Source organism: Ostrinia nubilalis, chromosome 7 (assembly GCF_963855985.1).
Source record: "Ostrinia nubilalis chromosome 7, ilOstNubi1.1, whole genome shotgun sequence".
Taxonomy (NCBI): domain Eukaryota; kingdom Metazoa; phylum Arthropoda; class Insecta; order Lepidoptera; family Crambidae; genus Ostrinia; species Ostrinia nubilalis.
In genome coordinates, this window is record NC_087094.1 from 8,052,865 (window position 1) to 8,075,463 (window position 22,599).

General features: G+C 35.5%; 1 protein-coding gene across 2 annotated transcripts; it reads left to right on the top strand.

The window, feature by feature from the left end:
* Window positions 1–4,876: 4,876 nt before the first annotated feature.
* On the top strand, window positions 4,877–21,902 carry LOC135073590 (homeobox protein CDX-1). Of its 2 annotated transcripts, none has more exons than XM_063967755.1 (3): window positions 4,877–5,300; window positions 19,078–19,241; window positions 20,213–21,902. In XM_063967755.1, the coding sequence occupies exons 1-3, from the start codon at window positions 4,964–4,966 to the stop codon at window positions 20,456–20,458; spliced, it is 747 nt and encodes a 248-aa protein (XP_063823825.1). In that variant the 5' UTR covers window positions 4,877–4,963; the 3' UTR covers window positions 20,459–21,902. The 2 variants fall into 2 exon arrangements, with proteins under 2 accessions (XP_063823825.1, XP_063823826.1); XM_063967756.1 differs by having other exon boundaries at window positions 19,096–19,241.
* The last annotated feature ends 697 nt before the right edge of the window (window positions 21,903–22,599 follow it).

Here is a 22,599-nt window from a genome sequence, read left to right on the forward strand (position 1 = left end):
AAATTTAAAACCAAAACAAAAGTGCTAAGACTTTATTTGTTTAATTGCAACAATAAAAGTATGATAAAAATAACAATGAATATATTTAAACACGTGCAACACAATAAAACCAAGTAAAAGTAAGGAAGGATACATATTCAAAAGGCTTTAGTGAAAGGTAATACGGGAGGTACCCACCCACTTGCACATTTTAAGTTGCCTAGCTAAGTCAGGCACACGGAGCAAAAACAAAGGTCAGGCAGTAAGTTCAATCAGATTTCATTGTATCAATTTCATTTAATCTGAATTAAATCTGATTGGTTATTCAAAACATTTCTCCGCTTCGCTCCGCCTTGGTGGAAATCGGGCCTAAGGCCTCAGCCTCGAACTTAGCGGGCAGCGGGGCGGCGTAAAATCAAATAGACCGGTTCTCGAAAACAGCGGCGCGGCAGCGGCGCCGGAGCGGGCAACGAGCGGGCAGCGGCGAGGGAGCGGGCAACGAGCGGGCAGCGCACTCCTTCTTTTGCCCACAATAAATCGAGCGTTAGGAATAAATTTGAATCGAAATAAAATTGTCGCCGTTGTTCAGGACATTTCGTTTGCGAATAAAAACAAATATCTCGACAACATAACCCCGAACACAACATTTCGCCGCTAAAGCGCCGCGCGAGCTGCCCGCTTGTTTCGAGAACGGGTCTGCGTTGCCCGCCCCGCTCCAGCGCCGCCGCCGCTCCCGCCCCGCTGCCCGCTAAGTTCGAGGCTGAGGCCTAATGCATAAGAATTTCAGCCAAAAAGTACGTTAACATATTACTGCGCCATCTATGTAAAAGGGAAGTAATTATTTGATAAACTCAAATGCATTTCCAACTCTATGCTGCCGCCGCACATTAACGCCATCTCGTAGCGACAAACTAACAACTCTCATGGCGCAAATTCACTATGCGGGAAATTGGCCAAGACGTAATAGTGTGAACACCATCTCGGTATTCTCGGTTACTTTTTCCTTCCTCCACCCGGGCACCCGGGCACCCGTGCCGTGTGTCGCCCATACTTCGGTGTGCGGGCTAGCGCTTCCACTTGGACAATTTTCCGTATAGTGTACTTGCGCCATTATGTCAAAAGTTTCGAAGCTCTGACACAGCACGGCAGACTTTTATAAATCCACCTATAATCAAGTCTACATTCAAACAATTCCAAACATTTTCCATTGTTATTAAATTAGTTATATGGTATTTATGCGCCAACCTATAATAATATCTCATTGATTCATAAATTTGTACCTAGCTACTTTGAGCTAGCAAAGTTATAGAATCTTCCAGTGACTTGGCTCACTTTTAGCTTGGTCCACGGGCCAAGTCGCAGGATTTCATTTTTCAATATTTCTTCTTCTAGTAACTGGGTTCACCTTCAATGTTTTTATTCATAAATGAAACATCAAATCAACCAAAATCAAAATCCTAAGCTGTGGTTGAGTAAAAAAAATACCCGTTCGCTCTCTTTTTAAATACCTAATTAAAAAAACAAGTTTAATGTAAAAACTTCGTGACTCGTATAATAAATAGAAACACTTTCACGTTGTGACTTGTGATGATATTATAATGGATTGGTTTTCATTCTCAGAATACAGAACAACTTTTCATTATGTAAGTTTGCAGAATCGCTAAAATCAAGTCCAGCAGGGCAGAGGTATAGCTCGTAGACTTTGTGGAAATCCTTGGGGGAGGCCTTTGTCCAACAATGGACGTCTTTCGGCTGCAGCGTACGAACGAACGATGTACTAAGTTTGCTGCGATATAAAATATTTTTATCACATTTTATGCAAAATGTTGATTATTAAAATCTCAAATTACCTGCGTTTATTGAAATAATTATGTCATTTAAAATGTTTAATTTTCATCACTTTTGTGTAAAATAAAAATATTTAGTTACCTTAGTACCTACTTTCTATAATAAGTTTTCTAGCTTATAAATATTACTTTAACTTAAAAGACTTTGAACAACGGGGAGGACATCTTATGCATGTATAGACTGAGCATCTCACGCTGCAAACCCAAGTACTTAGGTAACGGTTTGGGCTTGGGGTTCGATCCCCGTGCAACACTGATGTGGGATTTCTACAAGTCCTACTTAATATATTTAGAGGTCTCAGGTAGGTAACGTACGTACCTACTTAATTTGGGGCTGTTGGGCTGAGCCTCAGACTAAAATGGCAAAGAATACTTATTGAAGCTTATCATAATAATATGAAAAACAAAACAAAATCATCATCATAACTTCATAACATAAGAAAAGAAAAATTAAATTATTTATTTTATTTCTCAATTTTGTACATTAGATTTTTGCGGCAATTACTTATTGTGATTATTTTTTGGCAAAGCGATAGGTTAGTGCTATAATTTAGATCACTAATGCCCGTATTCACAAACGATGCTTGCTTAAGTAAAGCAGCAAATCGAACGCACCCTGTGCGTCCACGCGCACTATGAGACCTCATAGTAATGTTTGTGAGACGGGTGTAAGTTAGGTAGGTACTACATCGAAATAAAAAAGTTAGAAAAACAGAAAGATGTCATGAAGATCTAATAATTAGATTAATTTTTAAAAACTGTTCTTTAAACATAATAGTTACAGACAAACACACGAGAAAGATTAATAAACTTGTTAGAAGAAATTACGCAATTCTAAGGTAAAGTCGCGGAGACAGCAGTTCCGTACCACCCACATATATATGTTACGGTCAAAGTGATAAATGTGAAAATTATGAATAATCGCCGGTTATTATGAATAATTACCGCATGATTTGGTAAATGTGATTAATATGAGGTCATTTATGTGTGTATAAAACTAAATAGGCGGCTTAGGGGTGGCCCAAGGGCCACCCCCGCCGCACCTTAACCTATTTTTCACTTTAAATCAAAACATTATGTTATATGCATCATGGAAAAGTAATATTATGCAAGAAACATTCCAAACTCATTATGCCAAATTATATTAATATATGATATCAAAACGTTCAAAAGTTTGGCCGTACACGAGCACGTACACAAGATGTTGTTCTCTTTTATGAATTTTTTTAGTACTAAGCTTTAATTATTAAACAATCACTGTTAAATGTGATTAATTTATCACTTTTACCGCGACTGTCGGTAATTATTCATAATAACCGGTTATTATTAATAATTTTCAATTTATCACATTAACCGTAACATATACAGGGTGATTTTGTTATCAGTATCCAAATTTTTAGGACCGACTCAGAATCAGTAACTTAATCGATTTACGTAAAAAAACAATATATTTTTTTCAAATATCAAATTTTTATCGGCTGCGCGCGGTTTCAAAATAGGCTCACGTGGATAATTTGCTTCGTTCATAGAAAAATAAGTACATACAGTTTACTACAAAGCTTAATAGACGCAATGGTACGCGAAAATAAGCCTTAACCTGTAAAAATTAACATAGGCAGTGGGCACCTGCAAATTAGATTACCAATATTTTTTTTCGCGAAAAAAACCGCGATTTAGAATAATTAAGATAATTAGTTGTATTTTTTAATTGTTCTATAGAGCTTATTAAAAAAATTTAGATAATGATAACAAAATCACCCTGGATTCACCCTGTATTTTCATGGAATCAAAAAATAATTAAAAAAAATAAGACGCGACTGACGAAAGCCGAAAAAAAATTATAATAATTTTTGACTCGAGCGGGAACTGAAACTCAGTTGCATTGGCAGCTCTTTCATCCATTGCACTATCGGTCCGGTCTATTATTATATTATTGTTATTTTTTAGATAAAATTCAGAAATTGTTTTAATTTTTACTTTTAATAAAGCTAAATATTTCTTAAATGTTTTTTAAACTTGTAAAAACAAACAACTATTTGAACCCACGGCCTTTTATTCGCCAGGTCCGACCACCTAGCTATGAAATAATTTGAAAGTAAAAGCTAATAATTAAATGATCAAATTATTATAATGATAAAGTCCTATCAACTAATAAAAAATAGCGCTACGACGACTACGAAACGCTACGAGTAGATACAAAAGAAAACAGTGCTTATTGTAATAATTTTACGTACCTACTTTCTTCTTTTAATTGAAGAATATTTTTTTATTTTGGGATGTTTCCCATATTGAAACTATGAATGTGGATGTGGCAAACTTATTCTTCAATTCTTTATACAATTAAAAAATCGGCCGGTAATCGAATAATATTTTATTTAATCTATGGGCATTTAATTTCAAAAAATATTGTTTAATTTTCATACATTTTAAAAAAGCTTGGTAAAAAAAGCTTCGGCTATAATTTTTGCGCATTGAAGCCTGCGGCTCTTTTTGCGTTATCATCGCATTATTAAAAAAAATATCACTCTGGTTTTACCCAACTGAAAATAACCATTGAACATGATAAATGCATGCCTGTATCATGCATGCAGTGGACCTTAAATTAAGAATATTCGCCTAGGTAGGTATATTAATATTTTAAGGTAAGTAGGTAAGTACCTGTGATTTGTGTCCGTTTCAACCAAAATACGTCCACAGCTGGACAAAGGCCTCCCCCGAGGATTTCTAAAATGTCCGTCCCTGCGCTGCGGCCGCATCCAGATTTTAGGGTAACTTTAATAGGTTTGTAAAAATTGCATTTGGAACTTTACTACGATTACATATTGGCAGTATCTAACCGGTAAAATCGGACGGGTCGGCTTCATTACAGCGATGTTCATTATTTTTGTTGTAATTAGGCAAATTAAATGTGAGCGGGGCTCGCGGGTAAGGCGGAGCCGCGGCGCCCCATTGGCCGGGGCCGAGTCCGCCCCTCGTGTCAGGCAGCGCCCCTCCCGCTTGCCGGCGGCTGCCAGCTCCGACCGCTCACCTCACTCAGTCACTATCGCTACGGCCCGTGAAGTGTATCGTGCATCGGTGGCGAACCGACAGTGTTGTGACGGCGAGTGTGTGTGCGATGCTCGGACGGTGATCGAAGCATGGTGAATTACGTTAATCCGCTCGCCATGTACCAAGGCAAGAGCGGGCAATACGGCGGCGGCTGGTACGGCTGGCAGCACCAGAACTTTGAGGAGCAGCAGTGGTGCGCGTGGAACAGCGCGCCGGCCGGCGGGGAGTGGGCGCCGGATCCGCACCACTTCCCTAAGAGAGAGCCGGGAGACCGGGAGATCGCGGATATTCCTTCCCCGGCGAGGGGAGACCTAGCCAGCCCAGGGGAAGGTTCTCCAGGCTCGAGGCCCGCGCAGCCGCCGGCACCGCCGCGCTCCCCGTATGAATGGATGAAGAAACCTAATTATCAGACACAACCTAATCCAGGTTTGTAGCATTATGTACCTACTATGATATAAGGTATTCGTAATAGGTACCTGAATTTACAATCGGCTGTTAATCAAAGCCTGAAAACTCTGAAAAAAATGTATACAAACATCTTTGTATATTTATTTACTATGTATATGAAATAGGTTTTTTAAAGTTTGCGTTTATAAAATTAAACAAACTTTAATTTTGTTTCTAACATTAAAGTTTGTATTTTTAATAGAAATGAGTTAAAAACATTGCCGGCGGACTGAGCGCCGCGCGGGAATATTGTTGTTGTCAAAATTTTACCCAACTACCCACAAATTGGTGATTTATAGGGACCATTCGATAAACGAATAAAGCTTGTTTATTATTAATTATGCTAATGATATAATAGGTAATTAGTATGATTTTATGGTTGACATAAATTAAGATCATAATATTAAGTAGGTATTATGAACTGTACAGCTATAAAACTTATTATTAGCCTTATTAAGTCATATGATACTTTTGTTGTCAATTTGTTTATAATTAAATTTATGAATGAAACCTCTTTTCATAGAAATGTAGTATTATGTGAAATTGATTAGGTAATTTGTTTTGCTACGAAAAGTTCGTAGCATCAACTTAAAATTGGACATTTCATTTTAAAATCATTTCTTAAATATTTTTGTTTGTTTAGTAGGTACGCACTTAAAAATACGTTTATGGACCAAGTCAGTATCTCAAAACCTCTGTTTTGAAAATAACATGTTTGCTAAAATAAAATCTTTATTTGCTACGAAAATTCGTAGTAAGTAATTAATTAAAAATGTGAAACTTTTGTTATCACTTCCAGTTCTTTCGGGCACAAGTATTGTTACAAATAAAAGCTGTTCTCTCGCGTTGGTTGATAAAAATTAAAAACTTGTTTTTTAAAACTACTTAATAAAATAACTCATTGTTTAGGTATATTTTACTGTGATCACGACATACCTATTTAAAAAAAATGAAGCAAACTTTCAAAAGCTCTAAGGAATGTTTTCCGTGTACCTAATAAATAAAGGGATTAATTAATAAGCGTATTCCTGATTAAACATTATATTTACATTTAGGCATGTAAACTTAAAGGATTAATTTTAGTGAAATCTAAAAAGGCAACATAATTTTATTATAGCACTTATACGAACGTATTTTTGTATTTTTAGCATCTCCTCAAGGCAAACAAGTATATAATAAAGAATTAGATACAATGAATGTTGCGTTGTCAATAAAACAAATGAATTGAGAACTGTAGTTACCTCCACTACTACTTATTCTATTTGTTTATTTGAACAAAATTGCCTCAAACATGGTTGTTATACCACCACACTCCAGTCTTTATTTTCATACACTCCAATTTTAATTTTCATACAAATCGGATTTTATAAAATTAAAAAAAAAAAAAAATGATGATATCAAATTTCTGACTTCACCATATATCATTTATATGCCCATGTTAACATGGGCTAGTGTCGGCTCATATACCCATTTACCTAACACCCTGTATAGTGATCTGCAATCATCCGTATGCTGAAGTTGTAAAAAATATACTAGAACATTTTAAATTACACAACTTCACTTAAGTAATCGTTGGGAAAACAGATATTTCATGCGCACATTATACATAATATTAATATTAAATACTAATAAAAATATTAACATCTTAACACCTTTCAAGACGTGCTTCAACGTCATATGTGCTAAACATTCACTTCATTACCGTAATATCATAATAATTATGTATATTTTCTGTATAGCATAACTTTAATTTCCTGAATATTGCCCATAAGGTATTTCTTTGTAATGTCAAAAATAGTAACATTTTACTAAATGGAAATAAGCAAAATGAGTAGGTACCTAGTTCACAAAACCTCTCTAACCCGTCTGGCCAGCGTAGGGTGTGTAAGCTAAATCTTATTTTGATTGATTGACTTGATTGTGCTCCTGCAATCCTAAATGATCTGATGATGAGATAAACGAAAAACTTTTAAAATAACTAATATCCGAAACGGTTGTACCAACTTTTACAGGATTTCCACATGTAATTAAAAGAAAATAATAGGGTCTGCGCACACTGCGAACGCGGGTTCCCCGGATCCCGTTTTGTGTGTAATAACAAATTACTATAATCTTTTTTATAAAAAAAACATAATCCCTGCCCATGAAATTATGATCAAAATTCGTAAAAGACTGAAATTTTTCATTAAGACACTAATTCATAACCAAATGTATGGGACATTTGATCCACTAATTCATTATGAAAATGTCATTCTCAATTTAACATGGTTATTAATCTGTCACTAGAGCAACTTGTTTAAGCTTCAATAACGCTTTTTCATTAGATTCATCTTATAACCTACATCTGAATTTGAGAAAAAATACAGCCCAAATGCCATGTCAAAGGAAATTGACCATAAAACATTACACCGATGAGAAACTGGTTTGCCTAGATGGTAAATGTTACGGTTTGTAAACTAGTATTACGAGTTGGCTTTAAATTAATTACTATTTTTGCAATGAGGATCAGTACTGTTGTAGAAAATTCAATAAAACTAGTATCTACGTTAACCTTTAAGACATAAGAAAGATATATCTTTTTGAATTATCCAAATCGGACCATTACTTATGAAGATATTAAGTAATAAACATAGGCCGTTTTTGCCGCTAAAAGTCAACGTACGCAGGGCCGCGTGACGTCACTATATCCGAATCGAGCGCAGCCGGCGTACTATAGGGATGGAAAATATTTTTTTCCAGCTAAACTATCAGTTTTAGAAAAAAACTTTTAATAACATTTATTCATCAAAATAAAGTAACCTATCGACCAGTAATTTAAAAAAATAAAAATTGTGAAAAATAAGTATCGCTGTGTCCAAAAACCACATTTTTATAGGATTCGATGGAATGCGGAGACGCGGTTGGGGCGAGTGTAACTTTATGATTGTTTGTATTGAACATAATAATACATAATATGAGTGCTAATACCCAGTTTCTGGCCTGGGGGGGGGGGGGGGGGGATAAGTCATACCCAGCTTATGCTTATGGCCTGGGGGGAGGGGCAAGCCTTACCCGACTTCTGGTCGAGGGGGAAGTCATGCCCAGCTTATGACCTGAGGAGAGGAGAGGGGCGGGGGAGTCATACCCAGCTTCTAGGCTAAGATTAAATAGATTTCCAGGAGGGAGCAGCTGGCCCGCCCATGAGAACGGCGAATAGATAGGTAGGTACGTAGGTTTAACTCAGAAAAACTAAATAACAGGTAGGTATTGCGTGTACGTACATCGAAATGATCTTCATAGCAATGTCTTGCTTGTAGTCTAGGCAGAGTGTATCTGCCTCAGCTATATACTTATTGTTAGAAGTAAATAAATTAATATTTATACATTTTTATATTTTACTTGGACGAAGATATGACTTTAACAACACTTATGAACACTTTATTTGAATAAATCGCCAAATATACGCCAAAAAATCCATACGCTCATACGATTCAATGGAATCGTTTCGGATTGGATTTTTTGCGATATTTTTCACAATTTCTATTTTAAAAAATTACCTATCGATAGCTTACTTTATTCTGATGAATAAATGTCATAACAACTTTTTCTCTAAAACTGATAGTTTGGCTAGAAAAAAATATTTTCTATCCACGCAGTACGCCGGCAGCGTTGGGATCGGATACAGTGACGTCATCGGGCCCGCGCCGGGCGGTCAGTGAACTTTTTTAGTAATTTGGCCATAACTTCGTAAATTTTTGTCGTAGAACAAAAATTTTTGGACTGTATATTAAGGATTTCTTAGACCTATAAATCTGCATTCACAGCTAAAAATCGAAATGATCCTCATTACGTAATACGTTTTTGTTCGTCAATTAGACTTTTAGGCGTAGCGTAGGTACATATTTGTCTGTGCAAATTTTATTCGCTATTTCATTTTATAACTAAGACTTGTCTTGGTTGTGCATTTCTAGTGCTTAAAAGAAAGAAAAGCACCTTAATTTCGTTTTTTATGTCATGACAAGTTAATTAAAAACTAATTTATTCTTCTCATTCATAAATCCTCTTTATAAACATGATGCATGGATTTCTGCGATTTATGGATATGGTCTGTCGTAGACTTTCACATGTTTCGCGATCAAAAACAACTTTTTAAATAGCAAGATCTTTACAACTTTTCTGAAACTTTTATTTTATACAATCTATCTCTGTTACATCTTAATTGTTTCAGCAGTTAAAACAAAAAACAGACAGATAGTTAATAGGCTTATTGTTACTCGTAGATGTTGTTTAGGAGCCAACTCCCTAAAATTTTTAAACCCTCATTGCTTTATTGACCGGCAGAACATTTAGCTGTACCATATAATATTACATTCAATGCATTCGTAATTCTCTCAAGCTATTTCGAGAGCGCAATAATAATAATCATTGAGCATAACATTAGATGTTATTTTGCGTTTACTGGAACCGTTCTGTGTTAACGCGTGCCTTGGGATCGAGTGCACGGAGTGAGCAATTAATCCCGGGATAAATCCCGTATCCCGGGCCCGACGGGGGCGGCTCCGAGCGACAATCACCGCGAACGGCGCCCTAGAGACCGCACGAGTTAAATCTTTGCCAACTTTGCGCCACAGTAATATTGTACTTTATTTCAAGTTGCAGTCGATGCGGTTAGAGCTAGTTGGCACGGCTTATAAAAGTCAAGGCGGTGTTGAAATGTTACGGTATGAATGTCTGATATTATAAAGCGGGGTCACATCGCGAATTTTGATTTGTGTGATTTTTTTAGATCGTAATTTAAGATAATTCACACATTTCGTTTGAAAATATTAGCATCTAATTTATTTTATTAATAAAGAGTAAATATATGAATAAATTAATATTATTATTGTAGTAATATAGTATTGGACTGTAGAGCTATCACATCTTTTAATTTTTATTTGTAAATAGCGCAACTAAAAGCTACTTCAATCTAGTCTAGTTAGTCCAAATATGTATTGTTGTCCAATTTTATTATCAGTCAATTGTTCAATACATTGTAGAATTGTTGATACCTATTGTTTGCAGTTTTGTCACCCTTTTAAAATACTACTATCAGTAATCTTAGTATGCATTCTTGTCGGTGTTTAACATTAGGTCGTGTTTGTACAACCCGGTCCAGTTCGGAGAAATATATCTCACTCACATTCACTAAACGGTGGGCTGACTTACTCTGCGGGGCGCATGTCACCGCTTCACGCTCGCTAAGATGAATGCTTTCAACGCCTCTCTCTATCTTTGTTGTCTAAATAGAAACTTTAAACTTATCAGTGACTTATAAGCCTATTACTTACTTTCGTGGTGGGGAGCCCGCGGGCGGTCGCAAAAAATAGGAGCGAACAGTAGGCTGATCATTGTTTGACGTCGTAACTAATCTTTTTGACGTCTTGTCTCCACTTTTGGAGTCACACAGCGTGTGATTATTTTAGCAATAATGTCAAAGAAGATTAACGACAGGCCAGCAAGATGGTAGACGTAACAATGACGCAGCCGCACTGTTTGCCATCAGTCACGTTTTGTTACCGTCATTTTGCGTAATGATGCATCGCACTGAACATTTGTTTGTTTGTCTCAAGTCACAACAGAAGTGATGAATTGTAAATTTCTTGATAAAATGGGCCTAATTTAGTCTTCAAACAATACCTATGTGTCTTTTTACGAAAAGATCTAAAAATAAATCAATTTAGCTGTTGCTGTGGACTGGATATTAAGGATTCTTTTTAAGCCACATATTTAGAGAACAAATTGTTAATTACTAGTGACCCGCCCCGGCTTCGCACGGGTGCTAAATATACATATTATATAAACCGTCCTCTTGAATCACTCTATCTATTAAAAAAAACCGCATTAAATCGATTACGTGGTTTTAAAGATACACAGGGACAGACAGCGGAAAGCGACTTTGTTTTATACTATGTAGTGAAGTAGCGTTAGTGAATTCGCTACATGCATAGGTAATATTAATCGTATGGAATCGAATGTAATGAATGATCGGGGTCAGGCCAACACACTTCTGCATTCGCCTTTACATCACTATTATTCGGTAAGGCAGTAACCGCACAAATAATATTACCAAACCGAATTGGTTTCCCCGCATTGGTTTAGCGCTCCTTTAGATGACCATTGACCATCTCTCTTTTAGTTATTATGTAAATTAATTCGCGAGACGAATATTGCTTGCGTTTTTGTAACCAAATAAAAAGTTAAATTGACAAAGAATAGACATAAAAGTAACGTGTTGTGTTAACGATTCACAGCTCATTGTATGGGCGTTAAAATAATGTTGTGTGCGTTGGCCGGCCCTAATAGAGGCAAAGCCGCGCATAAAGTTGGTCGCTTTATGACCCGCCCTCCGGCCCTCGTACCCTCAGAGCCCTCCCCGTCACGATGAAATAGAAAATAAACGCTATAGACAACACAGAGATCGTCATTTTTCGAAGTAAGTAATCGTTGATAGCTAAAGTCGGATTTTTCAGAGGACCTTCAATTAAGAACTTTGTTTTCACAATTAATCCTCCCGGAAATCAAAGTGAGATATCGAGCGATTTGCCATGCGGTATTTTCCATATACTTATTATGCTACTTTCATGTTTCTATTCTACACATCGCCATAAGAAATACGGACTTTCACGACTCTACATTGTATTAATTAAGTACATAAGTTAAAGATTACAATAATTTTGGATGTTCTTTTTGATTTGATTAATAGAGGAAATGATACTGAAACTTGTTGTTACTCTTTCATGGAAAAAATAATTAAATATGAATAATAATTTGAAATCAAAGCTCGCCTGAAACGTCATCATTTATTACCAACCAAACTACACGTAGGTATTCTTTTCTCTGAGAAAAATATAAAGATGGGTTTGTCCTCCACGACATTTCTTTACCGTGGACATTTTTAGATACTGGCAATAACACAGAGCTCAAGAGATACTTCACTAAGCAATCAAATCTCATCTCAAGCATATCTTTCAGGAATCGAATCAATTTCTAGAGAGCATTTACATTATCAAAGTGGCTAATCTTGCTGATACCGCCGCTCCCTCGTCCATCAAAAACGCATTACAAGAAGGCAAGTACACGATATGACGCGGGATTGAGTCAACACGTTCAAAGGCGCCGCTATCGATATTTATCGCGTATTAACAGTACGCAGGATTTCGGCAGGCCGACAAAGTGTCCGACGGCTGATAACGAGTCGATTAATTGTTTTCCATTCAGTATTCACGCCCTATGTCCGACAAGCGATTCTGTGTTCGATACGCACAACACGTGTAGTTATTAGTCGATGGTATCAATGGCGAAATTAAAGGGACCGCCATGTATCGATACTTAATTAAAAAAAGATGTACCGCCGTGAGACAGTCCATCGTTATCACGCACAATCGCGATAAAGTAAATGGATTTGTACTCGTATACCGTTTTACAAAAATACGATTATTGTAAGTCGATAGTTAACTATTCTGAAATACCACTTAATACTGTACTATCTGCTATTATCTTTGTTTTGTAGTTATATTTCCTTTGATCTAACTAAACCATGTTTCCTAAAGGTTTATCTAATGTGTAGGTAGAGCTCTGTCTCTAAAAAAGGGTACAATATTATTTTTTGTATTTTCTTTTAATAATAGAATAACATGCAAAAGAACATCTTTATTTGAGTACTCGTACATAGGTACATACACATGAAGATACGGAATATCTGATTAATTGAACTGATATCAATCTTTGAGTAGATTGATTTTAGGTGAAATATTCTATCAGACTGTGACATTGAACACCAGTTTCTTCTGCAATGGTGTGATGCTTCAAATACCTTCTTTGTTCTCTATAAAAAAGCGTCGTCGTCGTCGTCGTTTTAGCCAAATGACGTCCACTGCTGGACATAGGCCTCCCCCAAGGTTTTCCATAGTGAACGGTCCTGCGCTGCCCTCATCCAGCCTCTTAAAAAAGCCTAATTGCTGGCTAAAATCAGATTTATGACCATAATCTAAACAAAACAATATTGAGACACGATTAGCGCGTCAAATTGAATGAGCGTTATCGTGTTGACTGTAAATTGTTTTAATAAGTATGAGCATACTTAGTATTATGTTGCAATGGCTATGGCCTAACTTTACGATTGTTTATGGTACGGTGTTTAACATTATAAATAGTAAGGCACTATAAAGATATTCCAAGTCCTGAGTGATTTATCGTGGGAACGAATGTTCAGTGTTTGTTTCAGATTCCTTTCTGTAGAGTTATGATTTTATGACTGTCTTTATGAATATTTTCTTTCTAACTTCATAAATGTAATTAATTGCTTAGTTTGAGAAATAATTTTTCTCTTTTTTAAGGGTTTACGAGTAATATCGCTAATGGATGATATTCATACTTAGAACTAGAACAATTTCAAGGTAATTTTTGATAATTTTGTCTCTCTTGATTGCCTGAAAAGTGATTTCAACCTAGATTTCAGTTAGGTACGATAAATGAAAGATAATCACTGGTGGTGTTTGAGTAAAAGTAATTTACATTATCAAGTGCAAACTATGACAAATACCTATTGAAAATACACATTAAGAAGGCACGTCGTTTATCAAGTAATTTCTAAATACCTAGTATAGGTAGTGAGTTAGATTGAATATTTTATGTTTTATTAGTTTTCAGTCAATCTTGTTTAGTGTTAGCAAGAAATCACAATGATAATTATTGTTTACCACAAGTAAATAAGAGAAATAGATAACTCTGACGTTTGTTACATATTATGAAGTGTACAAATTATGTATGAAACTTATACCATTTCAAAATTATGAATAAGTATGTAAGTAGGAACTCGTATTAATGAATGTTCCATAAAAGGATTTTCATTTAATCAATGTCAATGATATCAAACGCATTAAAATATTTTGAAGCTTCCTTAATATTTTAAGCTCATATTTTTATACATAATTTAAAGGTCAATTACTCAATTACATACATTACATATTTTGAAAACGTAAATAAATAGATTTTTGCGGGCAATTCTCCAATCCCAACTACCAACTCGCCTCTTTCAATACATAGTCGACCTACCGTCGGTATTCCATGTTACATTAAAAGTTTTGGTGGTCTTTTTGTCTGGCGTCGTCTACCTGCGTCCCGCGAGCCTTGTACAGTGCGGCGCGCGTGTCCGCTTCTAGATCCTTTTCCATCGACATAAGGATGGTATGGCTCGTGTTTTTGCACCTGACTGTACCCGAGTCTCGCATCCCGCTTTATCTGGTGTGCAGCTATCTATTTGCCCGCGATAGCCGCTATCCAAACACGCCGCCCTCGGCCCGCCCGCGCTGTGCCCACAACTTTTGGGTAGAATGGCCATGTCTCAATTTTCATCTATAATAATGGATTGGGAAATTTGACCTTTGTATCAAAGTGTGAATTTAGTCTGTGATGTTGCCGAAAGATTATTTCAATCACAGATGACAATGCAGTTCAATGAACGTAACGGTTTGGTAAGCTCAAGCCTTATTGAAAAATTCACTGTGGTTTACATCTTGGGACTCTACATTACAATACAGCGGCTACTCGCGATTTCGTTTGTTTAAAGGTACTCACTGTTGTTACAACAAGTTGATATTTTCAACTTCAAAAGGATTTTTCTAAAATATTAATTACGAGTTCTTATTCATTTCTGTTCAGAAGTCAAAATTTTAAGGTATTTCCTTTTCTCCTTATTTGATTAGGGCCTGTCGCAAAATCTGTTCTAACTAAATCATCTTCCGTACTTAATCCGTAACCCACTTCTGCATATGAAATGTAGAGCTTAACCAATAAAACAATAGCAATACAACCGTCATAAATTTTTCATTCCCGTTTAAAGCTCTACATATTGTGAGTTTGGAATTAGAAACACCCAACATGACAAATTCCTACATTCAAAGGTACGAACAAAGCGGCGCCCGCGCATTTGCTTCTAAAATTAACGCCTGCTATCAAACTCTGCATCGCCTATAGATAGTGCATCTGTTTGCTTTACCAGTTCTCCGCCATCCCTTTTGTTTGCTCATCTAACAGGAAATTTATTTAAGTTATAATTTTCTGTCATTCGAAAGAACACAAACTCCAAAGAGTTTATCAACACTTCGAAGTGATGTAGGACGACGTGTCAGCGTTGTTGACTTTTGACCTACGTGTAAAAGCGATGTGTGTAAATCATCTTTTTTCGTTGTATTATGCGATAATGCGATATGAAATGTAATGATATATAGTGGTAAACATTACGCTACGATTACACTATTTGTTCAGAGCCTTAGATCATGAAAAACCTGGTTCTGCCGAGCCGAGAAAGTACCAGGTTTACCTAGATATTCTTTTTTAGTTATTGTGTTTTGTGTAAGATATTATTGCAACTTTTCATGATGAGAAGCACTTCATTATCAAACTATAAAATGCATGTAAAATCTTGTATTTGAAATTTAAACATTACGCAAATGTGTAATTCCACTCTGAATTCTCTAGCAAGTGACAAACATAATTTATGATGTTCTTAATACAGAGATAAGAAATATTTACACACTCCGAGTACACAACCAGACACCTGAGCTATGTCTTAGTGTTATGTACACAGATCTACGTATCTCAGTAATTTTACGTGTTGAGAAATCTACGAGTGAGATAAAAATAGTAAACAAATTTTACAAAAAAGTTTCATGTCACTTTATAATGGGGAATCCCGTAAATACGTAAATCCCGCAAAAAACCGAAGTTTAGCTGTTAATCTGTTACGAGTTGAAATAGATCCTGTGTCATTGAAGTACGATTGCGAATGGTGATCATACGGAATAGTCATATTGCACCTATGTTGTGTTAGTGATAAGACTGAAACAGCGCTTACGTAGCTCGTTAACGCCTTTGCTCTATCTTTGAGTAAATATTCCTTTTTAACCAAAAACCAAACAAGAGGACGTTTTTGATACTAGTTTTATTTTATGTAAAGAAAACATTAATCCAACCAAATAATTGCTTTTTCCAAAGGTTCGAGACTTTGAGTCTTTTCTACCTTTCGACGGATCCATATCTCTTTTTGAAACTGTTTTACCACACCTGAATTTTTAACAAACTTTTATGGTTTGTTTGAGTTTATGTACCTTTATTTTGTCACATTGATACTTGTCCCTGCAGTATTTGTACCTACCTGCCCTAGTCTTCTTAGATTCGCCCTGACCTAGTCTTCGTTTCAACTATTAGGTTCTTCATAAAAAAATCCACAAATCCAAATCATCTAAAACAAAAGAGTACCTAGATTTGACATAATGACAGCCCAAATATTCGTCGTCAAAATATTTTCCGTCTCGAGGTGTGGTCCCGCTTGAACCCGCTAAGCCCTCTGTCGCGCCGCCTCTCTTCTCGCCGCCTGGATTTACGTTATCGAGCCCTCGGGACGGGAGTGGGACCCCCCCTACCCTCTCGTTACAGTACTATAACGCTTTACAAACGATAAACCGACGAATTATCGCGTCATTCGCACAAGAAAACCAAACGCAAACCGCATTTGTTTTTCGTTGTGAAGTCGAAATTCAATTGTTTTTATCGCAATTAAGATTTTTGATGTCATCGTATTTTGATAGGCTGTCTGTAACTTATCCATGCTTTAGTGAGTTCGGAGAAGCCTATATTCCTCCTACCGTCTTATGCTATGAGTATAACACGCTTTACAAACGATATACTGACTAATTTATATCGTGTTCGCATAAGAGGTTTGCGTTTGGTGTTCATAAGTAGAGTTGGTGTTCAATTGCTTTCTTGATTTTTGATTTTATCGTTAGCTGTCTAATAGCTAGCTTTATCAGTGCTTTAGTGAGAATCCTCAATTCTTTCTACTTTCGCTACAGCATGACACGCCTTACAAATGATAAACCGAAGAATTATCGCGTCTTTCGCACTTTTCTTTTGCTTCATAATTGCACAGTCGATGTTTTATTTATTTATCAATCAAAATCAAAATCAAAATCAAAAAATATTTATTCAGTTTAGACCACAAGTGGCACTTATGAACGTCAATAGAAAATAATAAAAAAAAGAAAAGGTAGCCCTTATGGGGCACTTTACATGTCTCCTTATCTTTTGGGCCCTACCAGCGCTTCGAGACAAACATATGGCAAGTGCTGAGAAGAAACGCCGGAACAAACTCAGTATTATTTTTTACTATTATTTTCTAATTGTTTTCTAACCTCACAAAGATTTTTGTTTTTTTCGGATTCATTAGCTGTCTTTATTAGTAATTTCGTAGGCCTTCTTTAACTTAACCGTTCTTCAGTGGGTTAGGAGAAACCTAAAAGTAAAAGTGAAATTATAAATGAGCTGTTTTAGTACATATTTTTCCCCGTCAATTGTGAATGTTCTGTGTTATTTACAAACAATACTCTTTAATGATAATTATGTCAATTGGGATAACATTATTGATTAAGTAATGTTCATGTATGATGATGGCTTATGATATCATATTAACGCCCCAAAACGGTTCGAACGAATAAAAACCTCTATTATTCATACATCGTCAGTAAACAGATTTTGGCCCTTGACAGTATAATGTACAGTAGAACGTCATTTTGAACATGTTATTGCTTTTCACAGCATTCGGCTACAAGTTTATTACTAGTGACAAAATGTAAATGTGCTAACAAGCCTATTAACAGACAAACACTCAAATGATAATTGACTAAGATCAAAAAGTATGCAAACTTCACAAAGTATATAACTTGTTTACGATAATAGGATTAGGTAATGGTTTAATTATTTTTGGATAAGCATTACATCAATTATTTTGTTTGCTTCTTTGTTTGTATTTTGTAACTTGTATTCTACTTGACTTAATTAAGTTTAAATATTTAGGTACCTATATTTATATCCTGCTCACTCGTCAAATCTGGTCACTGACCGAAAGTTAAGGTCCATCCGTTTTACAAATTAAAAATCTGAAGTCATAGACTATGTATGCCCTGTAATTGGTTAAATTAATTAAATGTAATTCACCCAAGAAAAGATCGACGAAGATTTAGTAAAATGAATCGAGTTTGAGGTTCATTCGAAAAAAACTGCAGGAGTTAAATACACATAAATGAAAACTGAATATAGTTACCAGTTAAATACACATAAATGAAAAATGAATATATGTATTACTACGCTAAAAAATAACATTGATGTGAATAAAATTGTGCTAAGTTGAATTGGAAGTGGGCGGGGCATCAGAGCAGAATGCATCCGAATAAGTGGGCTTGGATCATCCCACATGTAGACGGCCATTGCCGCGTTTAAAATGATAGAATCACTTTTTTGTTCTTTTTTTTTTACTAAGAAGAGCTTATATTATGGTGACTAAGTATATTGTGAATAGTATAATTATGTGAAAACCAGCAGACTGGGTTTACATGAGTTTGGTAGAGACGACTATGATGCTAATTGAGGACCTAAATATTTATATTTGAGCATTGTGATATACACAAATTCGTAGCGTTGCTCGAGATCTATCTTTTTATTGTAATTGTGTTTCTTGGTGAATGAAATAATACAATTTTATATTCTCCTTTAATAAAAATAAATAAATAAGTTGAAAGAATTAAGAAGGCTCGATTTCCACCTTTGGCAGTTCGATTTTTTCAAGTTATTAAAAAAAGAAGAATTAAGAAGATTCTGAATTAAAAAGTGTTAGTCAGAAATACATAATTACTTACACATTTTAGTTAACAAGCTTCAGGTGTAATAAGTCTAAAAAAAGCTTTTTCTTTTGGCACAGGCAAAACGCGCACAAAGGACAAGTACCGGGTAGTGTACAGCGACCACCAACGGTTGGAACTCGAGAAGGAGTTCCATTACAGCCGGTACATCACAATCCGGAGGAAGGCCGAACTGGCGGCCAGTCTGGGGCTCTCTGAACGACAGGTAACATTACTTACGTAACATAAGTAAAATTACTGTAACTTATACACAAACCGTATACACAAACATACTATGAGGTCTCACAGTGCGCGTGAACACACAGGCTGACACACGAACTAATCGCAGAGCTCTATTCAACGCTGTGCGTTCGATTTGCTGCTTCACTTAAGCAAGCATCGTTTGAGAATACGGGCTTAAGTCTCTACTTCTAGTCTACACTTTTTAGGACTTGACTTATGCCCGTTTTCACTATCAATCCCTAAATTTTAAGTGATAGTAACTTACATTTTTAATATGAAGTATGGTAACACATATCAAGAATTTTGTATTCATAGGAGTCACTTAAAAATTAGGGATTGATGATAAAAACGGGCATTAATGTCCTATGTCCCCTAGATGGGGCAGAGAGCGTCCACAACAGTCCTCCATCGCATTCGGTCTTGAGTTTCGCGTTTGATCTCGCACCAAGTCTTGCCGATTTTTTTCACCTCGTCTGCTACACTTTTTAGGGCTGAATATTTTTTTTTAATTCTATTTTCATTAACATTATTTTGCATGATAAGAAAATAGACGTTTGCCTGGCTTGATGGTTGACGTATAAATAGCACTCCGACTGCGGCTCAAATCTCGCTGAGGACAAATTAATGTGCCGACCTATCATAATGCACTTAGTATAATTTAAGTTAAAACTAGACTATGAAAAAATAGACCGTGAACTTTGCATCCAACATTGCAAAATAGCTACCTTAATATTGTTAAAAATAGATATCCAACTTTCTACTTCTTGGAATAAAACTAACGGTAACTAAATTATGAGTTACTCGCCGAATGCGGGCGCGGTCCTTTGTCATAGAACCGACCGCAAAAATTTTGCATTCACGTTTAAATTACGGTTTCACCGATCCTTTGTCTTTTAATGTTATTTTTTTATTACACTCATAATGTTTTTGTTTATAAAAGCTTTCTTGTTGCAGGTCAAAATATGGTTCCAAAACCGACGGGCTAAGGAACGTAAGCAGGTGAAAAAACGCGAGGAGGTCGTGATGAAGGAGAAAGGTGATCACGCGTCGCTGCAGCACGCTCAACTGCACCACGCCACGATGCTGCACCACCAGCAGATGATGAACGGTATGATGCACCACCACCACTACCACCAAGGGGTGCTTCAGGGTGTGCCAGAGCCACTGGTGCCAGGTGTACCACCGGTGCCCCTCCTGTGACCGCATCAGGAAGAGTACTGCTCCCACGGTAATTATGTGCAGTGACAAAAAACAAATGAACCGTGGCCGTGACTTTAAACCAGTGATTTACCCATGCAGGGTAAAACCAGTGATTATTTACCCGGGTATAAACTATTGTGCGTAGTGCATAAACTCTTCGATATGACTTTTGTGACGCTTAAGGCAATTCAAGATGAAAAACCGTAAAAATACCTAATTATGAAGCGTTCGTTACATTTTTTGGCCGGTGTTGTCTACTAAACATCTCCAAGGGACTCTTGCCTTACAATTTTAATTCGTGGGCTTTTTTGTGTGATCAGAACAATTTGTTACTATCTACGTAATAGGAGATTCTTATTCCATCTTACATTATCTTAAACGGTTACATAAAAATGCCTTTGTAAATTAAAACAAATACTTTTAAAATAATACTTTAATTATATTACGGAAAATGTAGATATACCCACCAAGTGTTTGATCCTATTCCTATGTCATTACTCGAAGAGGAATTTTAATTTAATTATTGCGCTGTAAATATAGATATCTATATTTTTATATTATTATAATAATTAAGATTATTAATTGATTATTAATTAAGTGTTTAATTAATGTTTCTCAATGCCACAAATGCCAATTTAGTATTCTGACGAGATTGACTGAGAAATCCATAATTTCTAGGTATTGCTAAAGAATTTTTCATAGTGATGGTGGTTTTTCCATGTTGATTACTTATTATTAAAATATTAGTAATTAGTAATGTTAAAATATCTATTTTTAATTTCCTAAATTAATTACTTAATGGTATGATCGAATTTATATAAAAGTCATAAGAATCTCATACAATTTGTTATTAAAAATCAACGAAATTATTAAATTGTATATTTTGTAGGTATTTGTGGCATAGGGAAATAGTTATTTTACGTTGATTGAATGAGATTATTCCTAGTTGTAATTGTTTTTTGTAAATACTAGCTTAATGATTAGATTAACTTATGCCAGTTTCTAGTATAAAACACGGCAGAATCACTTAATTGAACACAAAACGAATTATGCCTTCTACATTTTGAAATTAATAATGTACATACCATCGTGTTTGATATACAGATGTGGGTACTGATTGTATTGAATTTGATTTGTTAACTATACTTTTTTATTTATTTGCAGTATAATGTGAATAATTAGTTTATCTTGTTTTGTGATGATAAAATAATAATTGTGGTGCTAGTATCTAACGTTTTGAATCATCCTTCATTGTGCATTACGTTTTTGACCATTCCATAGAATGTATTTGTAAAAAAATGGATAAATTCATGGTATACTTTGAGCTTGTTGTAAAGGGAATGTTGTGTTGATGTTTTGACTGTTTGTGAACACGAGTTGTTAGTATGTACGGAGCACTGTCACGAAACACATTTGATAAACTAAATAAAATCATGTTAATCTATTTTTATTTTTTTATTTCTGATTTCCTTTTGTTCAGGTACCTTTTATTACCTTACTTACATAATTTAGCACAATTTCAAAATAAAAAGTTATATTTTTGACTAACAAAATTACATAATTAGTTTCACTTGTCTTTGTTCGGTATCTCATAACTTTAGGTCCCTCCTGAAATACAGATATTTCATAATATGCAATTGGAAGCTCTTAAGAGGAAAAAAGTAATACCTACAAGTTAGGATTTCATAAATTTCAGCTAAAAAATCATCAGTCAATTAACACATTGTCATAAAATAAACTTACTATAATTAAGTAACAATAAATTGAAAGTATTTTGGTAGTATCTTGATTAATACTACAATAGCAATTTTCAGTGTTAAGTAGTGCGGTATGCTTTAAGCAGATATAATACCTCTTCAGTAGTCTTCAGTCCCCTTTTCTTCGTATTTATTGCTTATCTATTTATGTCAATACCACGTGCGTGAGTACATCCACGTCTAGAACACGAACACCAATGTAAATAGTTAATACTTGCAGTTCTATTCAGTGGACCTACGATTTTTTCAAGTTTTCAGGAAGTTCCTGAATGCGGGCAACTTAGGATCGGTCGATGTGGAAATAAGCCTTTGTCCAGCAGTGGACGTCTTTTGTTATTTTCTATCCACAAAGAGGAAGCTTACTTGATGGAAAGTGATGATAAG

What these genes read in the sequence shown, in the direction of transcription:
- LOC135073590 (XM_063967755.1), top strand. Translation starts at nt 4,964, where the DNA reads ATGGTGAATTACGTTAATCCGCTCGCCATGTACCAAGGCAAGAGCGGG. An exon ending in TCAGACACAACCTAATCCAG is followed by an intron (nt 5,301 to 19,077) that starts GTTTGTAGCATT and finishes GTCTAAAAAAAG; the next exon opens with CTTTTTCTTTTGGCACAGGC. An exon ending in TGGGGCTCTCTGAACGACAG is followed by an intron (nt 19,242 to 20,212) that starts GTAACATTACTT and finishes TTCTTGTTGCAG; the next exon opens with GTCAAAATATGGTTCCAAAA.